The 20,172-nt window shown below is 33.1% G+C and overlaps 7 protein-coding genes across 10 annotated transcripts in view; 2 read left to right on the top strand and 5 right to left on the bottom strand.

Annotated features, from left to right (window-relative positions):
* Window positions 1-1,425: 1,425 nt before the first annotated feature.
* LOC100745458 (NPC intracellular cholesterol transporter 2) lies at window positions 1,426-2,900 on the bottom strand. The gene is made up of 3 exons (XM_003488747.2): window positions 2,754-2,900; window positions 2,171-2,335; window positions 1,426-1,794 (listed from the first exon to the last, which is right to left on the bottom strand). Exons 1-3 carry the CDS (start codon window positions 2,770-2,772, stop codon window positions 1,529-1,531), a joined length of 450 nt encoding a protein of 149 aa, XP_003488795.1. The 5' UTR covers window positions 2,773-2,900; the 3' UTR covers window positions 1,426-1,528.
* A 604-nt stretch (window positions 2,901-3,504) lies between these two features.
* LOC100742259 (retinol dehydrogenase 7) lies at window positions 3,505-9,536 on the bottom strand. Of its 2 annotated transcripts, none has more exons than XM_003488720.4 (5): window positions 8,773-9,536; window positions 7,352-7,633; window positions 6,330-6,635; window positions 4,443-4,674; window positions 3,505-3,815 (listed from the first exon to the last, which is right to left on the bottom strand). In XM_003488720.4, exons 1-5 carry the CDS (start codon window positions 8,903-8,905, stop codon window positions 3,629-3,631), a joined length of 1,140 nt encoding a protein of 379 aa, XP_003488768.1. In that variant the 5' UTR covers window positions 8,906-9,536; the 3' UTR covers window positions 3,505-3,628. The 2 variants fall into 2 exon arrangements, with proteins under 2 accessions (XP_003488768.1, XP_012239901.1); XM_012384478.3 differs by having other exon boundaries at window positions 6,321-6,635; window positions 8,773-9,531.
* A 27-nt stretch (window positions 9,537-9,563) lies between these two features.
* LOC100745337 (zinc finger protein-like 1) lies at window positions 9,564-11,765 on the bottom strand. Its single transcript, XM_003488746.4, has 3 exons — window positions 11,475-11,765; window positions 11,008-11,313; window positions 9,564-10,924 (listed from the first exon to the last, which is right to left on the bottom strand). Exons 1-3 carry the CDS (start codon window positions 11,574-11,576, stop codon window positions 10,364-10,366), a joined length of 969 nt encoding a protein of 322 aa, XP_003488794.1. The 5' UTR covers window positions 11,577-11,765; the 3' UTR covers window positions 9,564-10,363.
* A 30-nt stretch (window positions 11,766-11,795) lies between these two features.
* LOC100742019 (39S ribosomal protein S18a, mitochondrial) lies at window positions 11,796-12,887 on the top strand. The gene is made up of 4 exons (XM_003488718.4): window positions 11,796-12,253; window positions 12,334-12,467; window positions 12,536-12,659; window positions 12,728-12,887. The coding sequence occupies exons 1-4, from the start codon at window positions 12,151-12,153 to the stop codon at window positions 12,841-12,843; spliced, it is 477 nt and encodes a 158-aa protein (XP_003488766.1). The 5' UTR covers window positions 11,796-12,150; the 3' UTR covers window positions 12,844-12,887.
* Window positions 12,888-12,909: 22 nt separating this feature from the next.
* LOC100745093 (ribosome-releasing factor 2, mitochondrial) lies at window positions 12,910-18,980 on the top strand. Its single transcript, XM_012384472.3, has 4 exons — window positions 12,910-13,157; window positions 13,241-15,012; window positions 17,755-17,901; window positions 17,980-18,980. The coding sequence occupies exons 1-4, from the start codon at window positions 13,007-13,009 to the stop codon at window positions 18,142-18,144; spliced, it is 2,235 nt and encodes a 744-aa protein (XP_012239895.1). The 5' UTR covers window positions 12,910-13,006; the 3' UTR covers window positions 18,145-18,980.
* LOC105680625 lies at window positions 15,175-17,004 on the bottom strand. Its single transcript, XM_012384473.3, has 3 exons — window positions 16,778-17,004; window positions 16,544-16,693; window positions 15,175-16,197 (listed from the first exon to the last, which is right to left on the bottom strand). Exons 1-3 carry the CDS (start codon window positions 16,898-16,900, stop codon window positions 15,235-15,237), a joined length of 1,236 nt encoding a protein of 411 aa, XP_012239896.1. The 5' UTR covers window positions 16,901-17,004; the 3' UTR covers window positions 15,175-15,234.
* Window positions 18,539-20,172, bottom strand: part of LOC105680626 (transcription factor kayak) — a 35,275-nt gene continuing 33,641 nt past the window's right edge. For all 3 annotated transcript variants that reach the window (XM_033320234.1, XM_033320235.1, XM_012384477.3), the window contains exon 4: window positions 18,539-20,172. This exon ends at the window's right edge or, in 2 of these variants, runs on beyond it. In XM_033320234.1, the coding sequence (XP_033176125.1) occupies window positions 19,781-20,172 (392 nt within the window). In that variant the 3' untranslated portion in view covers window positions 18,539-19,780.

The raw sequence follows: 20,172 nt of genomic DNA, 5'->3' as shown, positions 1-20,172 counted from the left end.
GGCCCCCCCGCCACTTTTCTGGGAGGTAGCAGAATAGTATCGGACTTTGCGACTAAAACTTAACGTTAGTGCGCCTAACGCTTCTCAGGAGTGCTCCGGGACCGTTTACGCCCAAACCCCCTAAATTTTCATCCTTTGTCCCTTTTCTCGCTGAACAGTTCTCACACAAAACCGTTTCTTTTCTCAAAACCTGCCTCGTGGAATTTCCTTAGCTGCTCATCGAGTCATCTATAACAGAATACTCTTTCAAGCTTTCTAGATTTCCTACAATAAATTCTATTTATTGCAAATATTATCTAGACTCGATCATATCTAAATTCTGAAAATAGTATAGGGATTTTATTATATATATAAATATAAATATAATAAGTAATATAAATAATATATATAATATACATAATAATAAAAAATAAATAAATATAAATATAATTGGTAATATAAATAATATATATAATATATATAATAATAATTAAATACATATATGCATTTATCTATTTCTTTACAGATGATAGAACACAAAAACTGTAACTAATTAACTAACACTATTTGTTAATAAACTAACAAATTACAACTAGAGACAAATTGTAAAGTACAAATTAAATAATAAAAAGAAAATCTAGAGTAACTAAATCAATACAGCGCTTTCCCAGGCATCTCCTTTTTCGGAAAAAGCCACGGACGGGTCGATGCGTTATGTACTTCGTACTCCTTACAAGTTCATTGAGTTCCACGCGAATATTTCAAGATACTACTAAGTCGCCCGGAAAGTTCGTTCCGATTTACATTTCGATTCGATGTACATTTATCGAATTATATAGGTACCATTTTGTTGCACAACCTTTCTCCATCTTTCACGCAATTTGAATATTCCATGCTTGCAGAAACTCTCGGGTTTTTCAGCGGAAAACTTTTCAACATGATCTATCATGTCGACGAAATTTCTCAAAGATCGGAACGAACTTTCCGAGCTACCCAATACAATAGGATCGATGGTAAAATAAATTTTTATCAAGAATACCATAAAAGTGCAGTTAACTTAAATATCTTCTAATCATTAAAATTGAAAGTTAAAATTCCTTTATCTTATAATTACGACATCTCATCGTCATCCTTCTCGAAAGTAAATCTTCTTTGGCAGACTCCTTTGACGTTATAATCTTTCTCTTTTTTTTTTTCTTATTTGGAAAAATTTTACAATCAATTCTCATTGAGAATTATAAATAAATTATTCTGGGGTGCTACTATATCGTGTATAATAAGTGTTTATCGTATGTTTGATTCTAGCTGAATCTAATGTTTAAATCTAACGTTATAATCTAACGAATATTTACGGATATTTCTACATGATCAAAAGGATCAATAAAAACTGCAAATTGATCGACGTTGTTCAAGGATCAGTTCAGTAAGGTGAATTAAAAATAGATATTTGATTCTTACAATATATTTAACACTTAATATAACAATTTAAGAGAAACATAAGTATGTCATCGAATCGAAGAATGATTTCAATAGTAGTCCGTCAAATAGTTCAGTCGACAACCTTCGCTGGGATCTTGAAGCATACTTGGGGTTTGTTTTGTCCATCGACCAAAGACAGCTGGATAGTCAGAGAGATCCTTGGGTAGCTCTTTTCAACGGGCATTTTCAAGTGGTAGGTAGCTGATTGTCCTTTCTGCAATGGACACTGTCCACTTACAAGACCGTTGCAGGCATTTTGTTCCGGTAATACGTATGGGATATGGCCACTTCCAAGTTGGACATCTACTACTGGCTTCAGGGAATTTGTATTCTCGACTATAATAAATTATTGGAATTAGAATGGAAAATAAGCAATTTATTTTTGGTATCACAAACACATCGTCAAGATTCTTCTATAGTTCCCTGGCAAGATAATGGAAACGAATAATTCACATTTAAACTTTCAATTTAAATGGAAAACTTGAGCCATTTAGAAACTAACTTGTTCAGCTCTATTTTTTGGAAACCCTTTAATTTTAATATTAAGATACAGGATCAATTTTCTCCTAATCAACTATTCAGAAACGATACAAGTAATCTCGGTGAAGTTGATCACTATTTTCATTTCAAATTTGATATATACGTTGTACGTTAATTTTATTTTAATCTTCTTTTTATCTATTTTTCAGTTATACTTTGTTGCTCTACTTACCAACATCGAAAATAACGTTAGCCTCAACGTCCTTTCCTCTCACTAAATTGCAGGGCAAAGAGGAACATCCCGCGATATTCACGCTCACGGGGGATGGACCGGCATTACAGGGCACGTACGATGATTGCATCGAATCGGCGATGAAGAGCACCGCGAAGACGTACACTGCGACAAAAAGTGACCATACTTTCGACATTCAATTAAATTATAATGTTGCTTTAGTAGGAAATTCTTGTTCGTGTACCTGTGTGCTTGAATAATGGCATATTATATTAACATATTATTAAAGTATCGGTATATTAGCAAGTAAAAATTAGCATATAACAAGATATTCATAAAGAAGGATATCATTTTTTAAGAAAATTCCATCGATTTTCCAAGCTTATAAAATTTGTAAAACGGACAAATGTTCAATTTGTACAAGAGTATATAATAAATAAATAGAAATACATGTAAATTGCCATGTTAGACTTATAAAATGTACAGTATGTACAAAAGTGAATAATAAGTTAATAGAAGCAGATGAAAGTCAAAGATGTTGGTGTTTAGAGTCTGTGAATAGTACTAATAACGATATACGTACCATAGGTGAGGATTGCCATTTTTGCTTCTTGGTATGTGCTGCTCGTTTCACTGTTCGAAGTAACTGAAAATCATAGGACCGTGAATAGGTATTTATTGAGGGTTACTATCTAATCGAGAGTCAGGCATCAGAAACGATTATCATTGTAGAGTTTTGAAAACACTTCAAATGGACACCTGCCGACCAGAAAATTATGTTTGTTGTTCTATTTATCGATAAGATCGTTTGGAAAGTATTGAATTAACGTTCGTGCCCATTCAACTGAAAAAAGTTATATTTTACACCTAAACTGATAATCGCGATTAATCATTTCATTGCAGGTGTCGAGAAACATTTGTGTACTTTACAAACATTTCACATTGACTTTTTGTGTTATAACTAATTATTATTTTATCGAGAAAGTTCTCCAGATATGACTAGTTACATGTGCCGATATTTCAATCGTCACTGAGTCACTTAACGTTGCAAAGGAAAAATTTAATTATAAATTAAGAATCTGCTTTTAATTCAGCCAACTGAAAAAATGATATAAAGCAAAAGATCTTGTGCATCTAGCATTTCCTTATAAAACAAGAGAAACTTTTGGAACAACCTAATATTTAAACTTTAACGATATACCAAAGGTAGATACACACGACACATAAAAAAAAAAGAAGATTATAGAAGATACGAAAGAAACGGAAAGTATATGCTAACTTTTGACACACTAAACATATAATAAATAATAATAAAAATTAATTTAACAATATCAATTTTTTTTACATTTTATTTTTGCTTTTATGCGAAAAGACATTACAATTTCATTTTCTTCATTTGTTTTTAATATTGAGATCAACATTTCTTCTGAATTTCACTTTTATTCTTTGCGTGATCTCTTAAATATGCCCATTGTACCTATTATACAATCCATTCATCGCTTTCTGGGCGCTTTCCACAGATTTTTCAGCATCCTCTTTCGTCCATGCAGGGGCATGTACGAACCTCTCGACCAGTCGATCACGCAAAAAGGTTGGTGTGATTGTGAACAAGGTATGGTAAATCGCATAACGCCACGATTCGTTCCTAAATGGACATTTGAATAAATATTATAATATCAGCAACCCTTAGCTATGGAATAAAACTTAGAAAGATTTATGATCGATATATGATTCATTTTTTCCATTATATCGGAATTCAGCTGTTCTAATACAGATGTTAGCTCAAGTACTATATAGTAAGAAATACTTTTTAAGATGCTTATCACTAATCAACCGACGAGATAGTGGCAATCGTTCCCTTAACATTATATTCGATTGAATTTTAACACTTCAGTCGATAGAAATCTTCACTCGCGTCCACTATTCCGTTCATTTAGTTAAAATCGTACATGCGCTATACTCTTAAGCATAATAATTTTCAACGTACTACATTAGATTCTTAAAATTAATTCTTCTCTTTCGATAAAAAAAGATGTATATGCATATTCTCAATTAATTGCTTTAATCGTTTCAAAATTTGAATATTTCGGTACGATCAGAAGTTCATTTTTTAATTTACCATATTATTTTCGTATTCTTTTATTACACTAAATTTTTTTAAATTTCCTTATATTTTCCTTTTTTATATGTTCGATAAAAAGAAAGAAATTTTTTCATTCATTTCTTAATTGTTTCTGCATAATTAAAGTTTCATTTTTATTGCTAGACATACTTGTAGGTTGCCGATGGATATCTGTCCAGAAGAGCGCCTTCGAAGATTTCATAGATACGACCGTCCCGTACCGTTTGTACCGTTGTATTTTTCACCAGGGACGAGAAATATTTCATATATCTATATAAGTATTCACCATAAAACTTTTGTACCTCATTGGACATCACCCACTTCATCGCCTCAAAGTGATCAGCTTGTCGAGTAAATATATTGCTCTCTTTAATGAAGGAACCTATGCCATGTGTAAGTAAAGCGATTATATAAATAATTTCATATATATACAATTTCTAAATATGATTTGTCAAATAGAATTTTTTCCAAATTTCTTGTGCAATACAAAATTTCTTGGAAATTAAAAGTTTATCATTAAGGGGGCATTCTCCTATGAATATTACAAAATATAACAATTTTCATGAATTTTTTTCAAAGTGATGGTGCGCCTAATTCTTTCTATATATACAGGGTGGTTGGTAACTGGTGGTACAAGCGGAAAGGGGGTGATTCTACGCGAAAAAAGAAGTCGAAAATATAGAATAAAAATTTTTCGTTCGAGGCTTTGTTTTCGAGAAAATCGACTTTGAATTTTCGCTCAATACGCGCGCACTTTATCACGTCTCTTTATAACGGATCTCACTGTAGATCGTTGTCTCGATGAAAAAATTAAAAAAAAAAAAATTAAAAAAGATTTTTATTCTATATTTTTTTCGCGTAGAATCACCCCCTTTCAGCTTTCTATTGCATAACGACAACGTGTAATCCAACGAAGGTTCGTTTCACGCCCCTAACCCTAATTCCAATGTAAACCCGGCATATATATATATTTTTTGTCTTTTATAGTACATCTACAATAATTTCTTGTAGCTTATTTAGTTACTTTTTCGTTATACGTAACGATTTGTCATAGCGTTTAATTGTTTTGTGATCTTATCTCGCCCGCAGTAAACGGTGTGTTTAAAAATCGTATCTCGCACACATAAGTGATTAGAGCTTTCAGAATGGACTAAGATGGAAAACTCAAAATGGATCCTAAACAATATGCTTATCGTTATCGTGTATATCAAAGCAAATAATATACGTTGAATGTTGAGAAACTGGCAAATGCCTAAATTACAAACTCCGAAATTTTATTCCTCTTTTCGGTAATCGTTAAATAAAGGTATGATGAATTCAACATAAAAGTGTAATTTTGGTACTGACGAGAATTGGTAAGATGTGGTGAAATAACCGGTAAAAATTTCAGACCAGTCGGCCAGTTTTTGAGATTTTTACCTGTTATTCCACGACTCACTAGCTCTCGTTCTTACCAAAATTATATTTTCATAGGAAGTTTATCATACCTTTTTCATTTAATAATTACCGAAAAGAGAATTAAATTTTGGAATTTGTGATTAAACGTTCGCTATTTTGCTAATTTCCAACATAAATTATTTACTTTGTTAAGGACAATAACGATAAACACGCTGATATAACTTGAGCTTTTTAATTTATTTCGCTCTGAGTGCTCTAATCGTCTACGCCAGCGAGATGCAATTGTTAGGTGCGCATTTATTACGGACGAGATGAAACCAAGAAACAATTAATTAAAACTACATAAAAAATACTTATATACGACGAACAAGTAACTAAACAAACTACAAAAAAGATTTTAATATTAGACGTACCATCGGTTCGAAAAAAAATTTGTGGAAATTGTTAAATTTGTCAACGTTCAACGAAAGAATGCTTTCCCTTAAGCACATTTACATAATAATTTTCTTATTACATTAAATTTCCAAATAATTTATTGTACACAAGTAGAAAGCATAGCAAAATATTTTTTGCATAAAACTGCTCTCTTTTTATGGAAGAATCTTGTATTTATATTTGAAAATGCTATGCCTTGGTTACCAGGAACGACGCTAACAACTTTGATGCCATACTTCTTCAACTCCACCCTAAGGCCAGTGGCCCAGGCGCTAATAGCAGCCTTGGTTCCACTATAAACCGAAGCTCCTGGAATCGGCTGCGTCTTACAGTGGCTTGAGACTACGATAATCCGACTATAATGGGCGCGGATAATCGGCATCAATTCTTGCGTGACTATCATAGCACCAAGAAAATTAACTTCCAACTGATTCTTAAGCTGCCCATACGTTTGCCATTCGAATTCACCGAAGACCATCACGGCTGCGTTATTGATTACACATCGTAACACTGGAATCGATATTCTATTATATAGGTATGCTCGTTTCATTTGTTTTTTTCTTTTAAACCAGCCACCATTCTTCCCAAATTTACCCAAATTCGTTCGAATGCTCTATTAACAATTTGTATGATTATATCTTTGTTAGACTATGGTTACATGTTATCTATATTAGTGACTGCGGTTACCTGAGATCCATGAAATGAAACAAGTGACACAAGATATGATTAGTATTTCAGCTGTTATATGAGCCGCTCAAAAGCCAAAAGCAGAAAAGGAAAGTAATGATATTAAAAATTCTATATTTCAGCTTACCTTGCAATTTGCTAGTATTTATATTATATCTCCTTATAATAAATAAGCTCATAGCGGTGAGTAATCTGTTCTTTAAAAATTGGATACCAATCTTATATTTTGGTATGTAATGAAAATAAGAAATTGATAAGTTGTACTGAGAGACTCATATATTCATATCAGAGCGAGAAATATAAAGTGTGAGTGAGATAGAGAGAATGGCTCGTCTGATGATTCATTAGTACAAGTACATATATTTCTAGCATTTTCATGTCTAGAATTGACCCTACAAATATTTCGCACGTATTTCATAGTACCCTGTATAGATTTTTATGAGTGTGTACATCTCAGTATTTAGATGTATCATCTGTTGGAATCATGTTAGTATGCACATTCATTGTAATCATAGACTTGATCGTGCTAAGTAATTTACCTAATCTTTTTTCCGCTATAGTACGACGAACGGAATCCGTGAAACCTGTAGTGCTATTCAGTTCCATAAGATCTAAAGGAAAAACGATTACTCCTTCATCTTCTAGTCTTTGAACCGAGGGACAATCCATTTGCAATACACCCGCTATTACAGTTGCCCCCAGTTGTCGGCAATACAGAGCCAGACTGTATCCTAACCCTGAACCGCAGCCGGTTATGACAATCACATCATTCGAAGTCAGTTTGTCTCGAGATTTTAGATGGCAACATAGGTAAGAAGCACCTGAAAGATTATTCGAAAAATCCTTTTCCACATCTTAATAACGTATGTTATAACACGTTCCGTGCCGGACCGATTTTTGATTATTTTCCGTTCAGCCTGCGTGGGGCGTACACGTTCTACATTATTACGATTAATAGTTTTGCTTCTGATAGATTTACTTACCTTACAATTTTTTCAATAGTGCAATTAACATAATTATAAAGAAAAGGATGTGTTGTCTAAGATGTATTAGACATCAAAGCAATAAATTTAATTTTTAACCGTTTGAATCCCAAGCAGCGCGACCGCGCTATTCAAATTTTGTGTCGAAAAGTCCCAGTACATTTGAACATAACGGACGACTGACGGTATTTTGTATTTCATTGTTATCTTCTCAATAATTTTGATTGAACAAAACTTGAAATATTTATAAACTAATAGTACGCATATATAATAATATAGATACATTCCATAAAAATAACAAATATGACGAGCGCTATTGCGCCGCATGTTTCTCTTCGCAATCGATTAAGACGAGCGCTATGGCACTGTTTGGGATTTTTCGACTCCGTTTTTTCAAAAACCCCTGGCACTCAAACGGTTAAGGAATTCTTTTAACAAACACATAGATTTACTCTACCCTACACACACAAGATTTACTCTACCCTAAAATTCTAAATGGCTGAAATGAAAGTATCCGCCCCACGCAGCACGGAGCGTGTGAATTTATAATTCGATAGAGATAGTGTTACATTTTTTTTATTAAAATTTTATTTAATTTTTAATTTGCTACTTGAATGTATTAAACCAGACTAAACTAATGAAACAATTAGATAACAAAGTATCGTAGTTATATTGAATCATTGACCTTCCTACTGATGGCGCATTTTGATAGACCTAGCCTACCGATCAATAGAAAGGAAGATAAAAAGTGCGTCTATGTATGTATAGTCAGAGAGGACTTCCTCTCTGATATACTTAAATGGATGCGTTTAATTCACAATTCAAAGATATATCCGATACGAATTTTATTATAGTCATATATCTTATCATGATTTAAAATTCATTTGGTTTCTTTTGTTTTATTTATCTGCTCTGTATAAAAAATTTGTGTACTATCAATAAACGCTAATTAATTATAATAAATATTATGTTCTTACCGATACCGCATAAGGACACCGTTGGAACCAAGTACTTATGTCCCTTGTTCCATAAATAATAAAGGCCTATCGAAGTCGCTACATCTGCTAGGAATATCCCAGAGTACCTCTTGATATATCCAAATAATCCCATTTCAAAAATTAATACGGTATCAAATTTACAGATATTTCACGTCTCAGATGGCACTGTTCGGATAAGTTAATTCTATGTTTCTCTACACTTTGTTTGTATGTATAAAATCCTTGTAAAGAGACAGAGAAAAAGAGAAAGACTACGGATATAATACACTTCACACAGTAAAAAGAAACAGATAAAATTTTGATATGATATATGTGAAATATTTATACAAATAGGATCAAAGTTCTGATTTTACGAATTATAACAGTATAACTGTTTACTAATAAGAATGTACTCGTATTAATGTTTCTTTAATTAATGTCTGTGGTAATTAATATATGAATTCACAATATGGAAATCACCATAGAATCACTTAGATCACTAGGTATAAACGGTAAAAATCAGAAGGATGAATAAAAACACACACAAGAGACGAAGCGGTGTTATTCTCGTCTTGATCACAAATGGCTGCTATGGGACGCGTGCAGAAAGAAAGAAACCTAAATATCCCCACTCTTTCACAATGCTTCACGATGGATCCTCTCAAAATTCCAACGGTAATACACCATATAATACACAAAATGTGTGTAACTCAAAAACAAAGTAAAATTTAACGATCATATAAGCATGATATAATATTTCTATTTATTAAAAAAGTAAAGGTTTTCTTTCCTTTTTCTATAAACTAGTTTCTTTTCGTATAAAATTGATTCGATATGCCAGAGTTTGATCTGTTAAGAGATGTTAATATTTCATGAACGAATATTTCTCTCGGTTCGGTTACCAGACTCTGATTTGAATTGTAAACATGTCACACAATGTATGAATAAATGGAATACGATGAAGTTTCTAAAAGCTGCTACAGCAGTCCTATATTGTTAATGTTACTAAGCACAACTTAAAAGATTTGCTTTTTAACGTATACACATTCCCGGTTTTTCGATCGAAAAAATGTTGGAAACAATACAACAAAATCGACGTTTTAAATAAGCTATAATACCGTTTTAAAATAAGCAACAACATAAACAACAAAGTAGCGCGTTTCTAATTAGTGTCACTCCTATGACAGTTACAAAATCTTGTCTGCACACAGTTCGTTCCTATTATTAGTGGAAATGATATTAGCAACGTTCTTTTCTTTCTTTCGTTTAATTTTGCACATGATAGTATAAAAAACTCTTTCATATAATCATTACAGAAAATTTCTTGTAAATTTATAAGTCTTTACAGAGTGAAATATACAGCTTAATGTTAAGGCATACTTTACATAAAAATTAACAAATATTGGCTAGCAGTATACTATATCTTATGCTAGTTATTTCTTTAGAATGAAATCATAAGACAGTGAATACATATTCGTTCGACTATAATCCAAAATTATTACATTATCTTACAAGCTTCATTTATATATGTCTTCATTTACGTGGTACTCCTACAGTTCCCTTCAAACATCGCTTTGAAATGTGGAGTATATTAAATACCAGCGGGTTTATCAGCAACTAAAATGTTCGGATCCGCGCGAAGATCGTAACTTGGATCGCCGTCTGTAGCCATTCGTCCAAGCCACGAGAATAGAATTAACATTCCAATGAAAGCTAATATTACCATGATTCCTAGCACCGTATATCTCCTGTATTGCGGACTGGGTGTATTTCTACGTCGTGTTGGTGGGCTAACTATCAACTTCCACCACCTTAAGAACCATTCGATCGCAGGCTTTCTTCTGTATTTATTTTCATCATGATCAAATGATATTTCTTTCGGATCGTCATATGCTTCGCAAACTTTTCTTGATGTTGACTGGGACAATCCCATGGATGAATCGATATTTACAATTGAATAAGGTGGCCCAACCTTTTGATTATTTAAATGCACATTATTTATGTTACTGTGAACTGAGTTAACATTGCTAACAGAACGTGATGTAGCGATTGATGGTGATGAAGTTGTTAATGTGTGGTTCTGATACGAAGTGGTCTCAATTCTCAATGAAGGATGCTCCTGTTCTGGTTTTTGCTCTCTGTCTTCACTGAGCTATAAAAAATAATTTCAATATATAGATGTTCTGTATATGTATGTTATGTATTTTATTATGTACATTTAAATATAATACATACCAAAGGTAAACCTAAACCAGCTCGTGCCCAATTTACTCCTGCTAACTTTTCTCTCAACACATCTGCCACAGGAGAAACCAATTTTGAGTCAGGAAATATGCGTTCCTTACAAGTTGGACATGTGTATCCTGCTGGTGCTGTAGTTTCTGGTAATTCCCTGGCATATTTGTCCAAACATGCCCAATGATACATGTGATAGCATGTTAGCCGAACACAATCTCCTTCGCTTAAATTTACGGAGCATAATGTACATATTGGATTGTAATCATGGTCATGTAGCCACAAAATATACGATTGAACAATACACTGAAAAAAATATAAATATTTATCAGTTAAGTAATCTTAATATAGATGAAAAAGGGACGAGAATTACTTTGACTGGAGAATTAGTGAAAATTATTTGTTCATGATTTCTTCGTCAAAGTACATTCTTTGCAAATTGTTTTATGAAAAATAGAATACAATACCTTTGGGTGATTCGTAACCATACAATGTTCACAAACATTGACACGGTGTTCAAAACAAAACAGATTTGTAACTCTTCTTTTCGGACACTTGCACAGCCCCATAGTTACGATAAAAATAATACGTTTATAACATTAAATAAATTATCAACAATACAAAAAAAACTAGTTACTTAAAAACACTTTTATAAACGGATAATTTTATATGACATTTCGTGATCTTACAAAATTTTAAGCTGCATTATGCGGTACGGGTTCCATCTTTCATCAGCCACGTCGTCTGACATTTTTCACAAATGGCACAGAAGAATGGACCAATAAGATTCTTCGATTCACCGGTAACGAATAAACATCCATAAGTTACTGTACACATTCTCCGATTTATTTACAAGAAAACTATTCGTTTATAAAATAATATTAAAACTGATATTTTTTTCACATTAAAAGAATCTTTCTTTAGTAAGCATAAAATATTGTTTCAATCATATAATTAACATATCTTATCTCCAATAGAACAAATCACATACAATTATAAATAAATAATAATTTACATCATATAAGTATCTCTATAACAAAATAATTAACAAAATTAATAGTTAATAATTTTTGTATACTATAACGAAGTACATACACTTTTTTTTTATACGATAACGGAGATCGTCTTGTAAATACTGTTAAAATGGCTACGTTGTATCGCGCCTTAAATTACTTAGGAAAAAATATATTATCGATAGGACAAAATAGAAATATATCGTTATCTCCAACAACGCGTATTAAGGAAAGTGAGTATGATTACATTTATTAAGGTATAACATCATTTATTGTTTGAATTGATGTTCGTAACCTATAATTTTGAATTTAGTCATAGAAAAGAAAGAAGGAAATACATTAACTATTGAAGCCGTGATTAAACCAGACCCATATGAAGGGCGGTTTTTAAAACCTAAAAACGGGGCATGTCCTATTTGTTCTTCTGGTCTTAACATTAAACATACAGTAAGAGTTTAATATCTTGTCGTATTACGATCTTCCTTGTCTCTGGATAATTAAACTGATTCTTTTAGGATGTACTTATCCTAAATCAATTTGTTAGATCAGATGGATGCATATTACCACGTAGGATTACAGGTCTTTGCGAGGTGCAACAAAAGAGAATTAGTTCATTGATCCTAATGGCTCAATATGCAGGTTGGTAGATTAATCATAGCAATGCAATTTCCAATCTACAGTAAATAAATTGATACACTTATGCTTAGGATTAATGCAAAGGAGAGCTCCTGGAGGTGGTTTACTTCATCCTTTACAAAGAAGGAAATGGAAAAAATTTAATAGCTACTACTGTGAAAGAACTATTAAAGCTAGATATAAGTAATAGTTTACAAACAGTATAATAAATAATTAAACAATATTATAGTATTTTGAATAATTTAGTTTTATTTTCAATATCTAAATAAATCCCAAAATCATAATAATTCTCCACGTGATTTTACTTTGCCCTTAATTTCGAATGTACAAAAACGTGTAGGTTAGAAATCATGTTTACATCTTGGCTAATAAAACGCCCATGGTGTAACAAGTTTCAAAAAAGATATGTATCAAAAGGCACAACAATCGTAAAGAATGAACATGGAGAACAGGAAATCACGAAAATTCGAAACATCGGAATTTTGGCACACATCGATGCTGGTTCGTGTGTGATATGCTTTTTATAGATAACCTATAAAAATCTCTATTTTAATGAATTTATAATACTGACGATGGTTTTTCAGGCAAAACCACTACCACAGAAAGGATGTTATACTATTCTGGTCTCATTAAACATATGGGAGAGGTTCACCATGGGAATACGGTAACAGATTATATGGATCAAGAACGTCAGCGCGGTATAACCATTACTTCTGCAGCAGTGACATTTCAATGGAAAAACTACCGTATTAATTTAATCGACACTCCAGGACACATTGACTTCACTATGGAAGTGGAGCAAACCTTAAAAGTATTAGATGGAGCAGTAGTCATATTAGATGGAAGTGCAGGTGTTGAAGCTCAGACATTAACAGTCTGCAGACAAGCTGACAGATATGATATTCCTAGAATTATTTATGTAAATAAGATGGACAGGGCAGATGCTAATTTTGACAGTAGTTTAAAATCTATTGAATCCAAGTTAGACACAGAAGTATTACCGACGCAATTTCCAATTAAAGAGAAAGGAAATTTAGAAGGAATTGTGGATGTTATTACTTTAGAAAAATTGATCTTTTCAAAGAAAGATATGGGTATGAAATATTCCAGAGTAAAATTATCTGAGAATGAAGATACAACTTTATGGGAAATGGCAAATGAGAAACGTAGAAGCTTAACAGATAAATTATCCAACATGGATGATGAATTAGCTAACATAATAATAGAACAGGAATCTTTGGATGCAGTAACTCCACAAATGTTAATTGATTCCTTGCACAGATCAACTATTAGTAGAAAAGGTGTTCCTGTGCTCTTAGGTAGTTCTTATAAAAATATTGGAGTTCAACCTTTAATGGACGGTGTTCTCTTGTATTTACCATCACCCAATAAAACTAAATCTTCTGCATATTACCGTTGTTTTGATGACAAACTTTGCGCCAGGGCATTTAAAGTCGTCCACGATAAGCAAAAAGGACCAATTACATTTTTTCGAATTTATAGCGGCAGCGTAGAAAAAGGCATGAAGCTATATAACGTCCGCAAAGAAGAAAAGGAACTCGTAGGAAAATTGTATATCGCGTACGCTGACGAGTACCAAGAAATACCGAAGATCACACGTGGCAATATTGCAGCCATAATGGGATTAAAAAGTACAACAGCTGGAGATTTAGTAACGACCGATCGAACAACGACAGAACAAGCAAAGAAGAAACTAAGGGCAGAGAAAGATGTTGCACTGGAAGATGTAGAGAAAGTATTTGACAACAATGTTAAGACGTTAGAGCCAGTCTTTTTTTGTTCAGTTGAGGCGCCATCGTTATCCACGCAAACATTTTTAGAGAAGGCTCTTCAGGAACTCGAAAGAGAAGACCCAAGTTTAAGAGTAACTCAAAATGAAGAAACAGGTCAGATCGTGCTTGGAGGAATGGGTGAACTGCATTTAGAAATTATCAAAGAAAGAATTAGAACCGAATATAAGGTCGATGCTGATTTAGGTCCTTTGCAAATCTCCTATAGAGAAACTATAAAGGAACCTATTTTAGATACCTTTTCGACTGAATATAAGATAGGAAGCGCTAATCTAAAAATTACAATAATCATGTCATTGATACCGAACTACCAAGAAAAAGAGACTTTATTATTAGATAAATCACAGAATTATGGTAATAGCTTAAATGCTATACCGGCACATATAATGAAGGCAGTGAGGAATGGTGTTAAATTAGTTCTTTTACACGGGCCGAAATTAAGTTATCCAGTCGTAAATATGGGCGTTAAATTGCATAGTTTAGAATATGGATCTGGTACCACGCCATCGTTAATCAGTGCTGCTGTTTCACAGTGTACTCGACAGGTAAAAGTATTCTTATGATTTTTATTTTTCTTACGTACATATAAGACACAATAAAAGAAATAATCTAAGCTGTGAAAGGCGGGAGAACATAATAGGGTACATGAAATAGAAGCTTTGGTACTCTACCGCCATTTCTGAGTCTACCTACAGGAGTACCAACCATAAACGGAAGAAACAACATTCTATTTCTATTAAATTATTTAATATTACATTAATCGTCAATTAATTGATAACCGTATCGCTTTCGTTACGTTTAATCACCTCAGTGCTTTTTTTCGGCAACCCTAAAGTTCTTTCCTTCGCAGATTTTAATTCCGACAATAAAAGCAGAGATTTCGGTTTACGTTCCAACATCGTTCTCTTTGTATTTTGTTCGGACAAACCGTTGTTAGGCAATGATACTTCCTGAGGGAAAAAGTATCTGTGTTTCCAATTATCCCGTATAATTTTTAGAACATTAGTCTCTTTACGTTTGTCCTCGTTGCATATATAGGTCTCTGTAAACGTCCGAAGAACGCCGATTTTCTTCAATGTATCTTCAGATATACCAATGTTGAAGGATTTCTGTTTTGAGGTTAAGGTTGGAAAAGCATACGGTTTCAATGTGGTGTTCTGTTTTAATTCTAAGACACGTGGAGATTTCGTGGACTGCCTGTCAAAAAATTCATTAATTATTATGTCTGTTTTAATCTGTAAATTTCTCAGAAAATCCTCGTCAGTTATTTTCCGTAGATTAGAATTCTTTGCACTACTAGTTTCTCCGCTACTTAAATTATCAGCACTGAAGTGCTTTGAGATCTTGATGTTGTTGTTTCCTTTGACTCGATTCTTTGTTCTTTTTGAGTTAGTTTGAGTAGATCTTTCTACGCTTCTTATGCCCCACTTCAACATATAAGAATCCAAGAACTTGTGATATAATTTAGGGCAAATTTCTTGGTCTTCGTAGTGCTTATCTATAAAGTATACTCTGCGCAAACGACAATTACCGCAAATTTGAATCCTCTGAGTTATAGCGTATTGTTGCTTGAAGGCAGTTTGCGTTAGACTCGATAGGTCCAGTTCTAATTTATTCCAACCGGTCTCAAATTTTACTTTGACGCGACAAATGACACCCTTGGAGTTTTGTTTTTCTGACTCCGCGTTCGTAAATTGAAAATGATGCTGGCAATTTTGGTTATCTGCCACCTGGTTTAATGCGTAAGCTTTTGTATCAACAGATATTATGTTATAGGTTATTCACTATTCTGTTTAGGCAACTTTTAATTTTTATTTGCCAAATTAAATTAACCCTTTATGGGGTTATATCAAATTACAGTAGAGAATTTACTTGTATTAATTCGATATACATATGTTAATGTAGACACCTGATTACAAAAACATCTTTAAAAAATTAATTATTAAAATACTACTCGAGATAAAATATTGAGTGTTGTTCGGACCACAAAAGAATTGACTATTTATTAGTATTAGAAGAAGTTTATGAAAGATTTGTCGTTAATACGAGATTATACTCAGAATATTCCACAATTACCTGCACTTGCAGACGACAATGGAGATTTAGGTTCTTTATAACCACAACTAAAACTGGTAATTCGATATTGAGGAATTGGGAGGAATCAGAGGGACAAATGATGGAGGTGCCATATCCATGGGGTTGTTCGAAGTCCTGTATCTCGATAACCTGTGCATCATTTACCATAAAATTAACTTAAAATTCAATGCTCAACTAAATAAATCTGAATGATGTTCATTGAACGTAACCTACATTTTCTAATAAATCTGAATCTAAGATTTTACGAATACGACCCGATTGAGATTGCTGCTTGCTCCAATACTCTAAGGGTTTGTCACTGATACTATACAAGAGAGACACATATCCATCAACCATGAAATTACGAAATTATTTCACGAAAATGTGAAGTATTTATGTGACTTTGTTACTTTAGGATTTACATCTTTCCGTTCGTTTGTTTTCTTGCAGCGTATTTCAATATAATGGCTGTTCATTTGGAATTATGTTTTTTTTTTTTTTTAAGCTGACGCAGTTGATAAAGAGAACAATCGTTTGAGATATTTCTAGCGTTGACAATAGAAATAATGATTGCATTAACGATAGAAACAAGGATTTTCTGGCCAAGTGAAAAAATATGGTATTAAATTTGATAAGGATAGTTTAAAAAGAGGGAGCAATAGAATAAACAATATCTTTTATTGGAAGAATAATTCATTGAAAAAATACGAAATATTTTCTGTAGCGAAGCTTAATTAAGTCACTGTTATTTTTACTTATTTGGAATTTAATTATATTGATGTATTGATGTATTGGAAACTATACTGTAACTATATTGGAATGTAGCTACATATACTGAGATAAGTGACTTATAAAATATTTATAAATATAAGTAATGTATAAGTAATCTATAAAAATAATTCCGACTAAAAATAACCAGATCCCCTAGAAAATGTTTTGCAACATCTTTAACGTTTACAATCTGAGTTCTAGATTTTTTGATTGCTTAACAATTTCTGATTTGTCAAAGACTCTCAGATGCTTGAAATAATTTAAGTACATCTCTTGAACATTTCCTTTATATTACTTAGAGCTCTTAAATTCCTCCTTGAATGGCTTGAAATGCTTTAAAATCTTTCTAAATCTTCCTCTGAAACTGTTAAATTACTCACGACCCTTACTTTTTTAAAAGCTCTTTCCTATTTACTTATCGTTCTCTATATGTATTTCAGTTGATGAAGGATGTTGGAGTTACACTTCTAGAACCTGTAATGCGAGTCGAAATTGTGGTGCCTGAGGAATATTTAAGCGTCATCATGAAAGACCTGCCGAAAAGACGTGCAGAAGTAAAATGTATCGATACCTATAGACAAAACAAGGTAATGTATTTTTTCCCCTTTAAGGCAATAGTAAAATTGAGGTTAGGGAGACTAATGTAACTTAAACGATGAAAACAGGTGGTCCACTGTCTTGTTCCATTGGTCGAGTTACTAGGATACTCAAAAGTAGTAAGAATAATCTCATCAGGGCATGCAACGTTCTCGTTAGAATTTGACCATTACGAAGTAATGGATTCGATGAACGAAGCAGAAGCGATTAAAAGAGTTACTGGATTCTACTAGAAAATTTAGAAAATTCTATTAGAAAAACGTGAAATGAAAAAGGTATCTTTCTCAGCATACAATATGCAATATTATTTATACCAAATATCTGTTGTATTTTAAGATATTAGTGATTTAATTGTACAAAGATAGAAATTAAATCGCTATAAAAATTATTTTCAACTTACTTAAGGATTAAGATCAGGGTTTACGAGAAAAGAGCAGTCGTACGTGCGAATTTCTCATTTGTCAAGACTTCTATGTCTAAAGTGAAGTAAACAGTATGATACACAAAAATTAAAACACTTTGTTATTATTCTTGGACAAAATTACATATTCGATCGTTCCTTTATTCGTTCGCTCTAATCAAAATATATTGCAGCATTTACCGGTGATGCGTTACAATCATCTTTTCTTATTTACGATCATCTATCGCGGCCGCCGATCACGTGACTGAAATCGAGCAGCTCGTAAAACGATTTCTTTCTCTAAGAATACATATATACACATGCGTAGTTCTATATAATAACAAAAAAAAAAAAAAAAAAGGAAAGAAAACAATAAAGAACAAAGTAATAGAAAGAAAAAAGTCTTATCGAAATAACACCGGCCAGCCTCGTAAACAGCAGCCGCGCATAAATATATTAATATTGCTTAAAGATCATGCAAAAATGTCATACATAGTAAAATATATGTATGTATATATATTATATGTATGGAGGGATTACATTTATAGGGTGAAAGATTTGCAAACACGTCAGTTGCACATAAAAATGTTCCGTTAATACGCGTAACCGCAAGTGATTTCGATGCGGTTTTTATTTATCGCAAATACGAGGCACATAACATTCACCAAATTTTCAATAAAAAATATATACGTGTATACGTATATACACATACATCATTTCGTCATCAATCCGCTAGTTCGTTAGCCTTGAATTGTGCTATATACACATGATGTGAACAATCATGAGCGCAATCAAAGATGGCCATCGTATACGCGTCCTCCTTAATCTACGTAATGGTTTTGAGCGCTAAAATCGAACGTTTTAAATTCCTAAACAACGCTATACCTCTTCGGTCGATGTTACGTAATTGGTAAAAAATAAATTTTTCGCCGGGGTACGACGAAAATCTCTTACAAGGAAAAAAAAAAACAGAAAAAGAAATTGTTGCAATATTACGATGCATGGTTTGCATAATCCTAATTCGTCTGTGTAAAAACGTTCGCAAAAGTTAAATACAATTACGTATAATATACAATATTATATATCACTAGACACTCTCGCGTGTCAATTAAATGATGCAAAAACATACTTTGCTTCTTCTTCCAAAAGTTCACGCGGTTTAATGCGTTCTTAAAGCGCTACTAACAAGGAAAATCTCATTCTTTTCCTTCTTCCTTTTTTATTCTTTTTCCTTTTTATTAGCCTCAAAGACAATTTTACCAAAGTTCTTACAGAGATGGAAATGTGTTCGACAAGCTTACTTTACGATGCGTGAATCCATAACAGAAACGCAAATACTGAATTTCACGATGTGTGGTTCTAGCAGAAAATCTTCTTTGTATAAAAATTACCAGAATCTCACATCATTTTATAAAATCATCTCATTCGGGATCATCCTCGTTCGATCCGTAATCGAGGTCGTCTTGGCGTCACAAACTCACTAGCTTCGGTGGATTTGCATCCGGAGAGCTGAGATCGACGGCGGACAGATTGTTTCTTTGCTGCGTCGAGCAAGAAGGTATCAATGGTGTTGAAACTGGAGTAAGGCCGGTCCCGCCTTCCATCAACGACTCGAAATTAAACGCTATGCCGCTAGTTGGCGTAGTGATTGGCATTCCCGCTACGTCCAACGATGGTTTCATGAATGATGGTGTTTCGACTGTCTTAAATGTAAGCGTGTTCGGCCTTTCTTTTGGTTCGCTGAAGATCGACAAGGAATTTGGTCGATTGTTATTGTCGAAGCCAACCGGCAAAGAATTCGGTCTATTCGGTCTCGTTGCGACGTTCACCGACTCGCGCTTTGTGCTTTCAGCTGCGGCGG

The sequence above is a fragment of the Bombus impatiens genome, unplaced genomic scaffold (assembly GCF_000188095.3).
Source record: "Bombus impatiens unplaced genomic scaffold, BIMP_2.2 scf_0263, whole genome shotgun sequence".
Taxonomy (NCBI): domain Eukaryota; kingdom Metazoa; phylum Arthropoda; class Insecta; order Hymenoptera; family Apidae; genus Bombus; species Bombus impatiens.
Note: the sequence above shows the minus strand (reverse complement) of the source record. Positions and strands in the feature narration are given on the sequence as shown.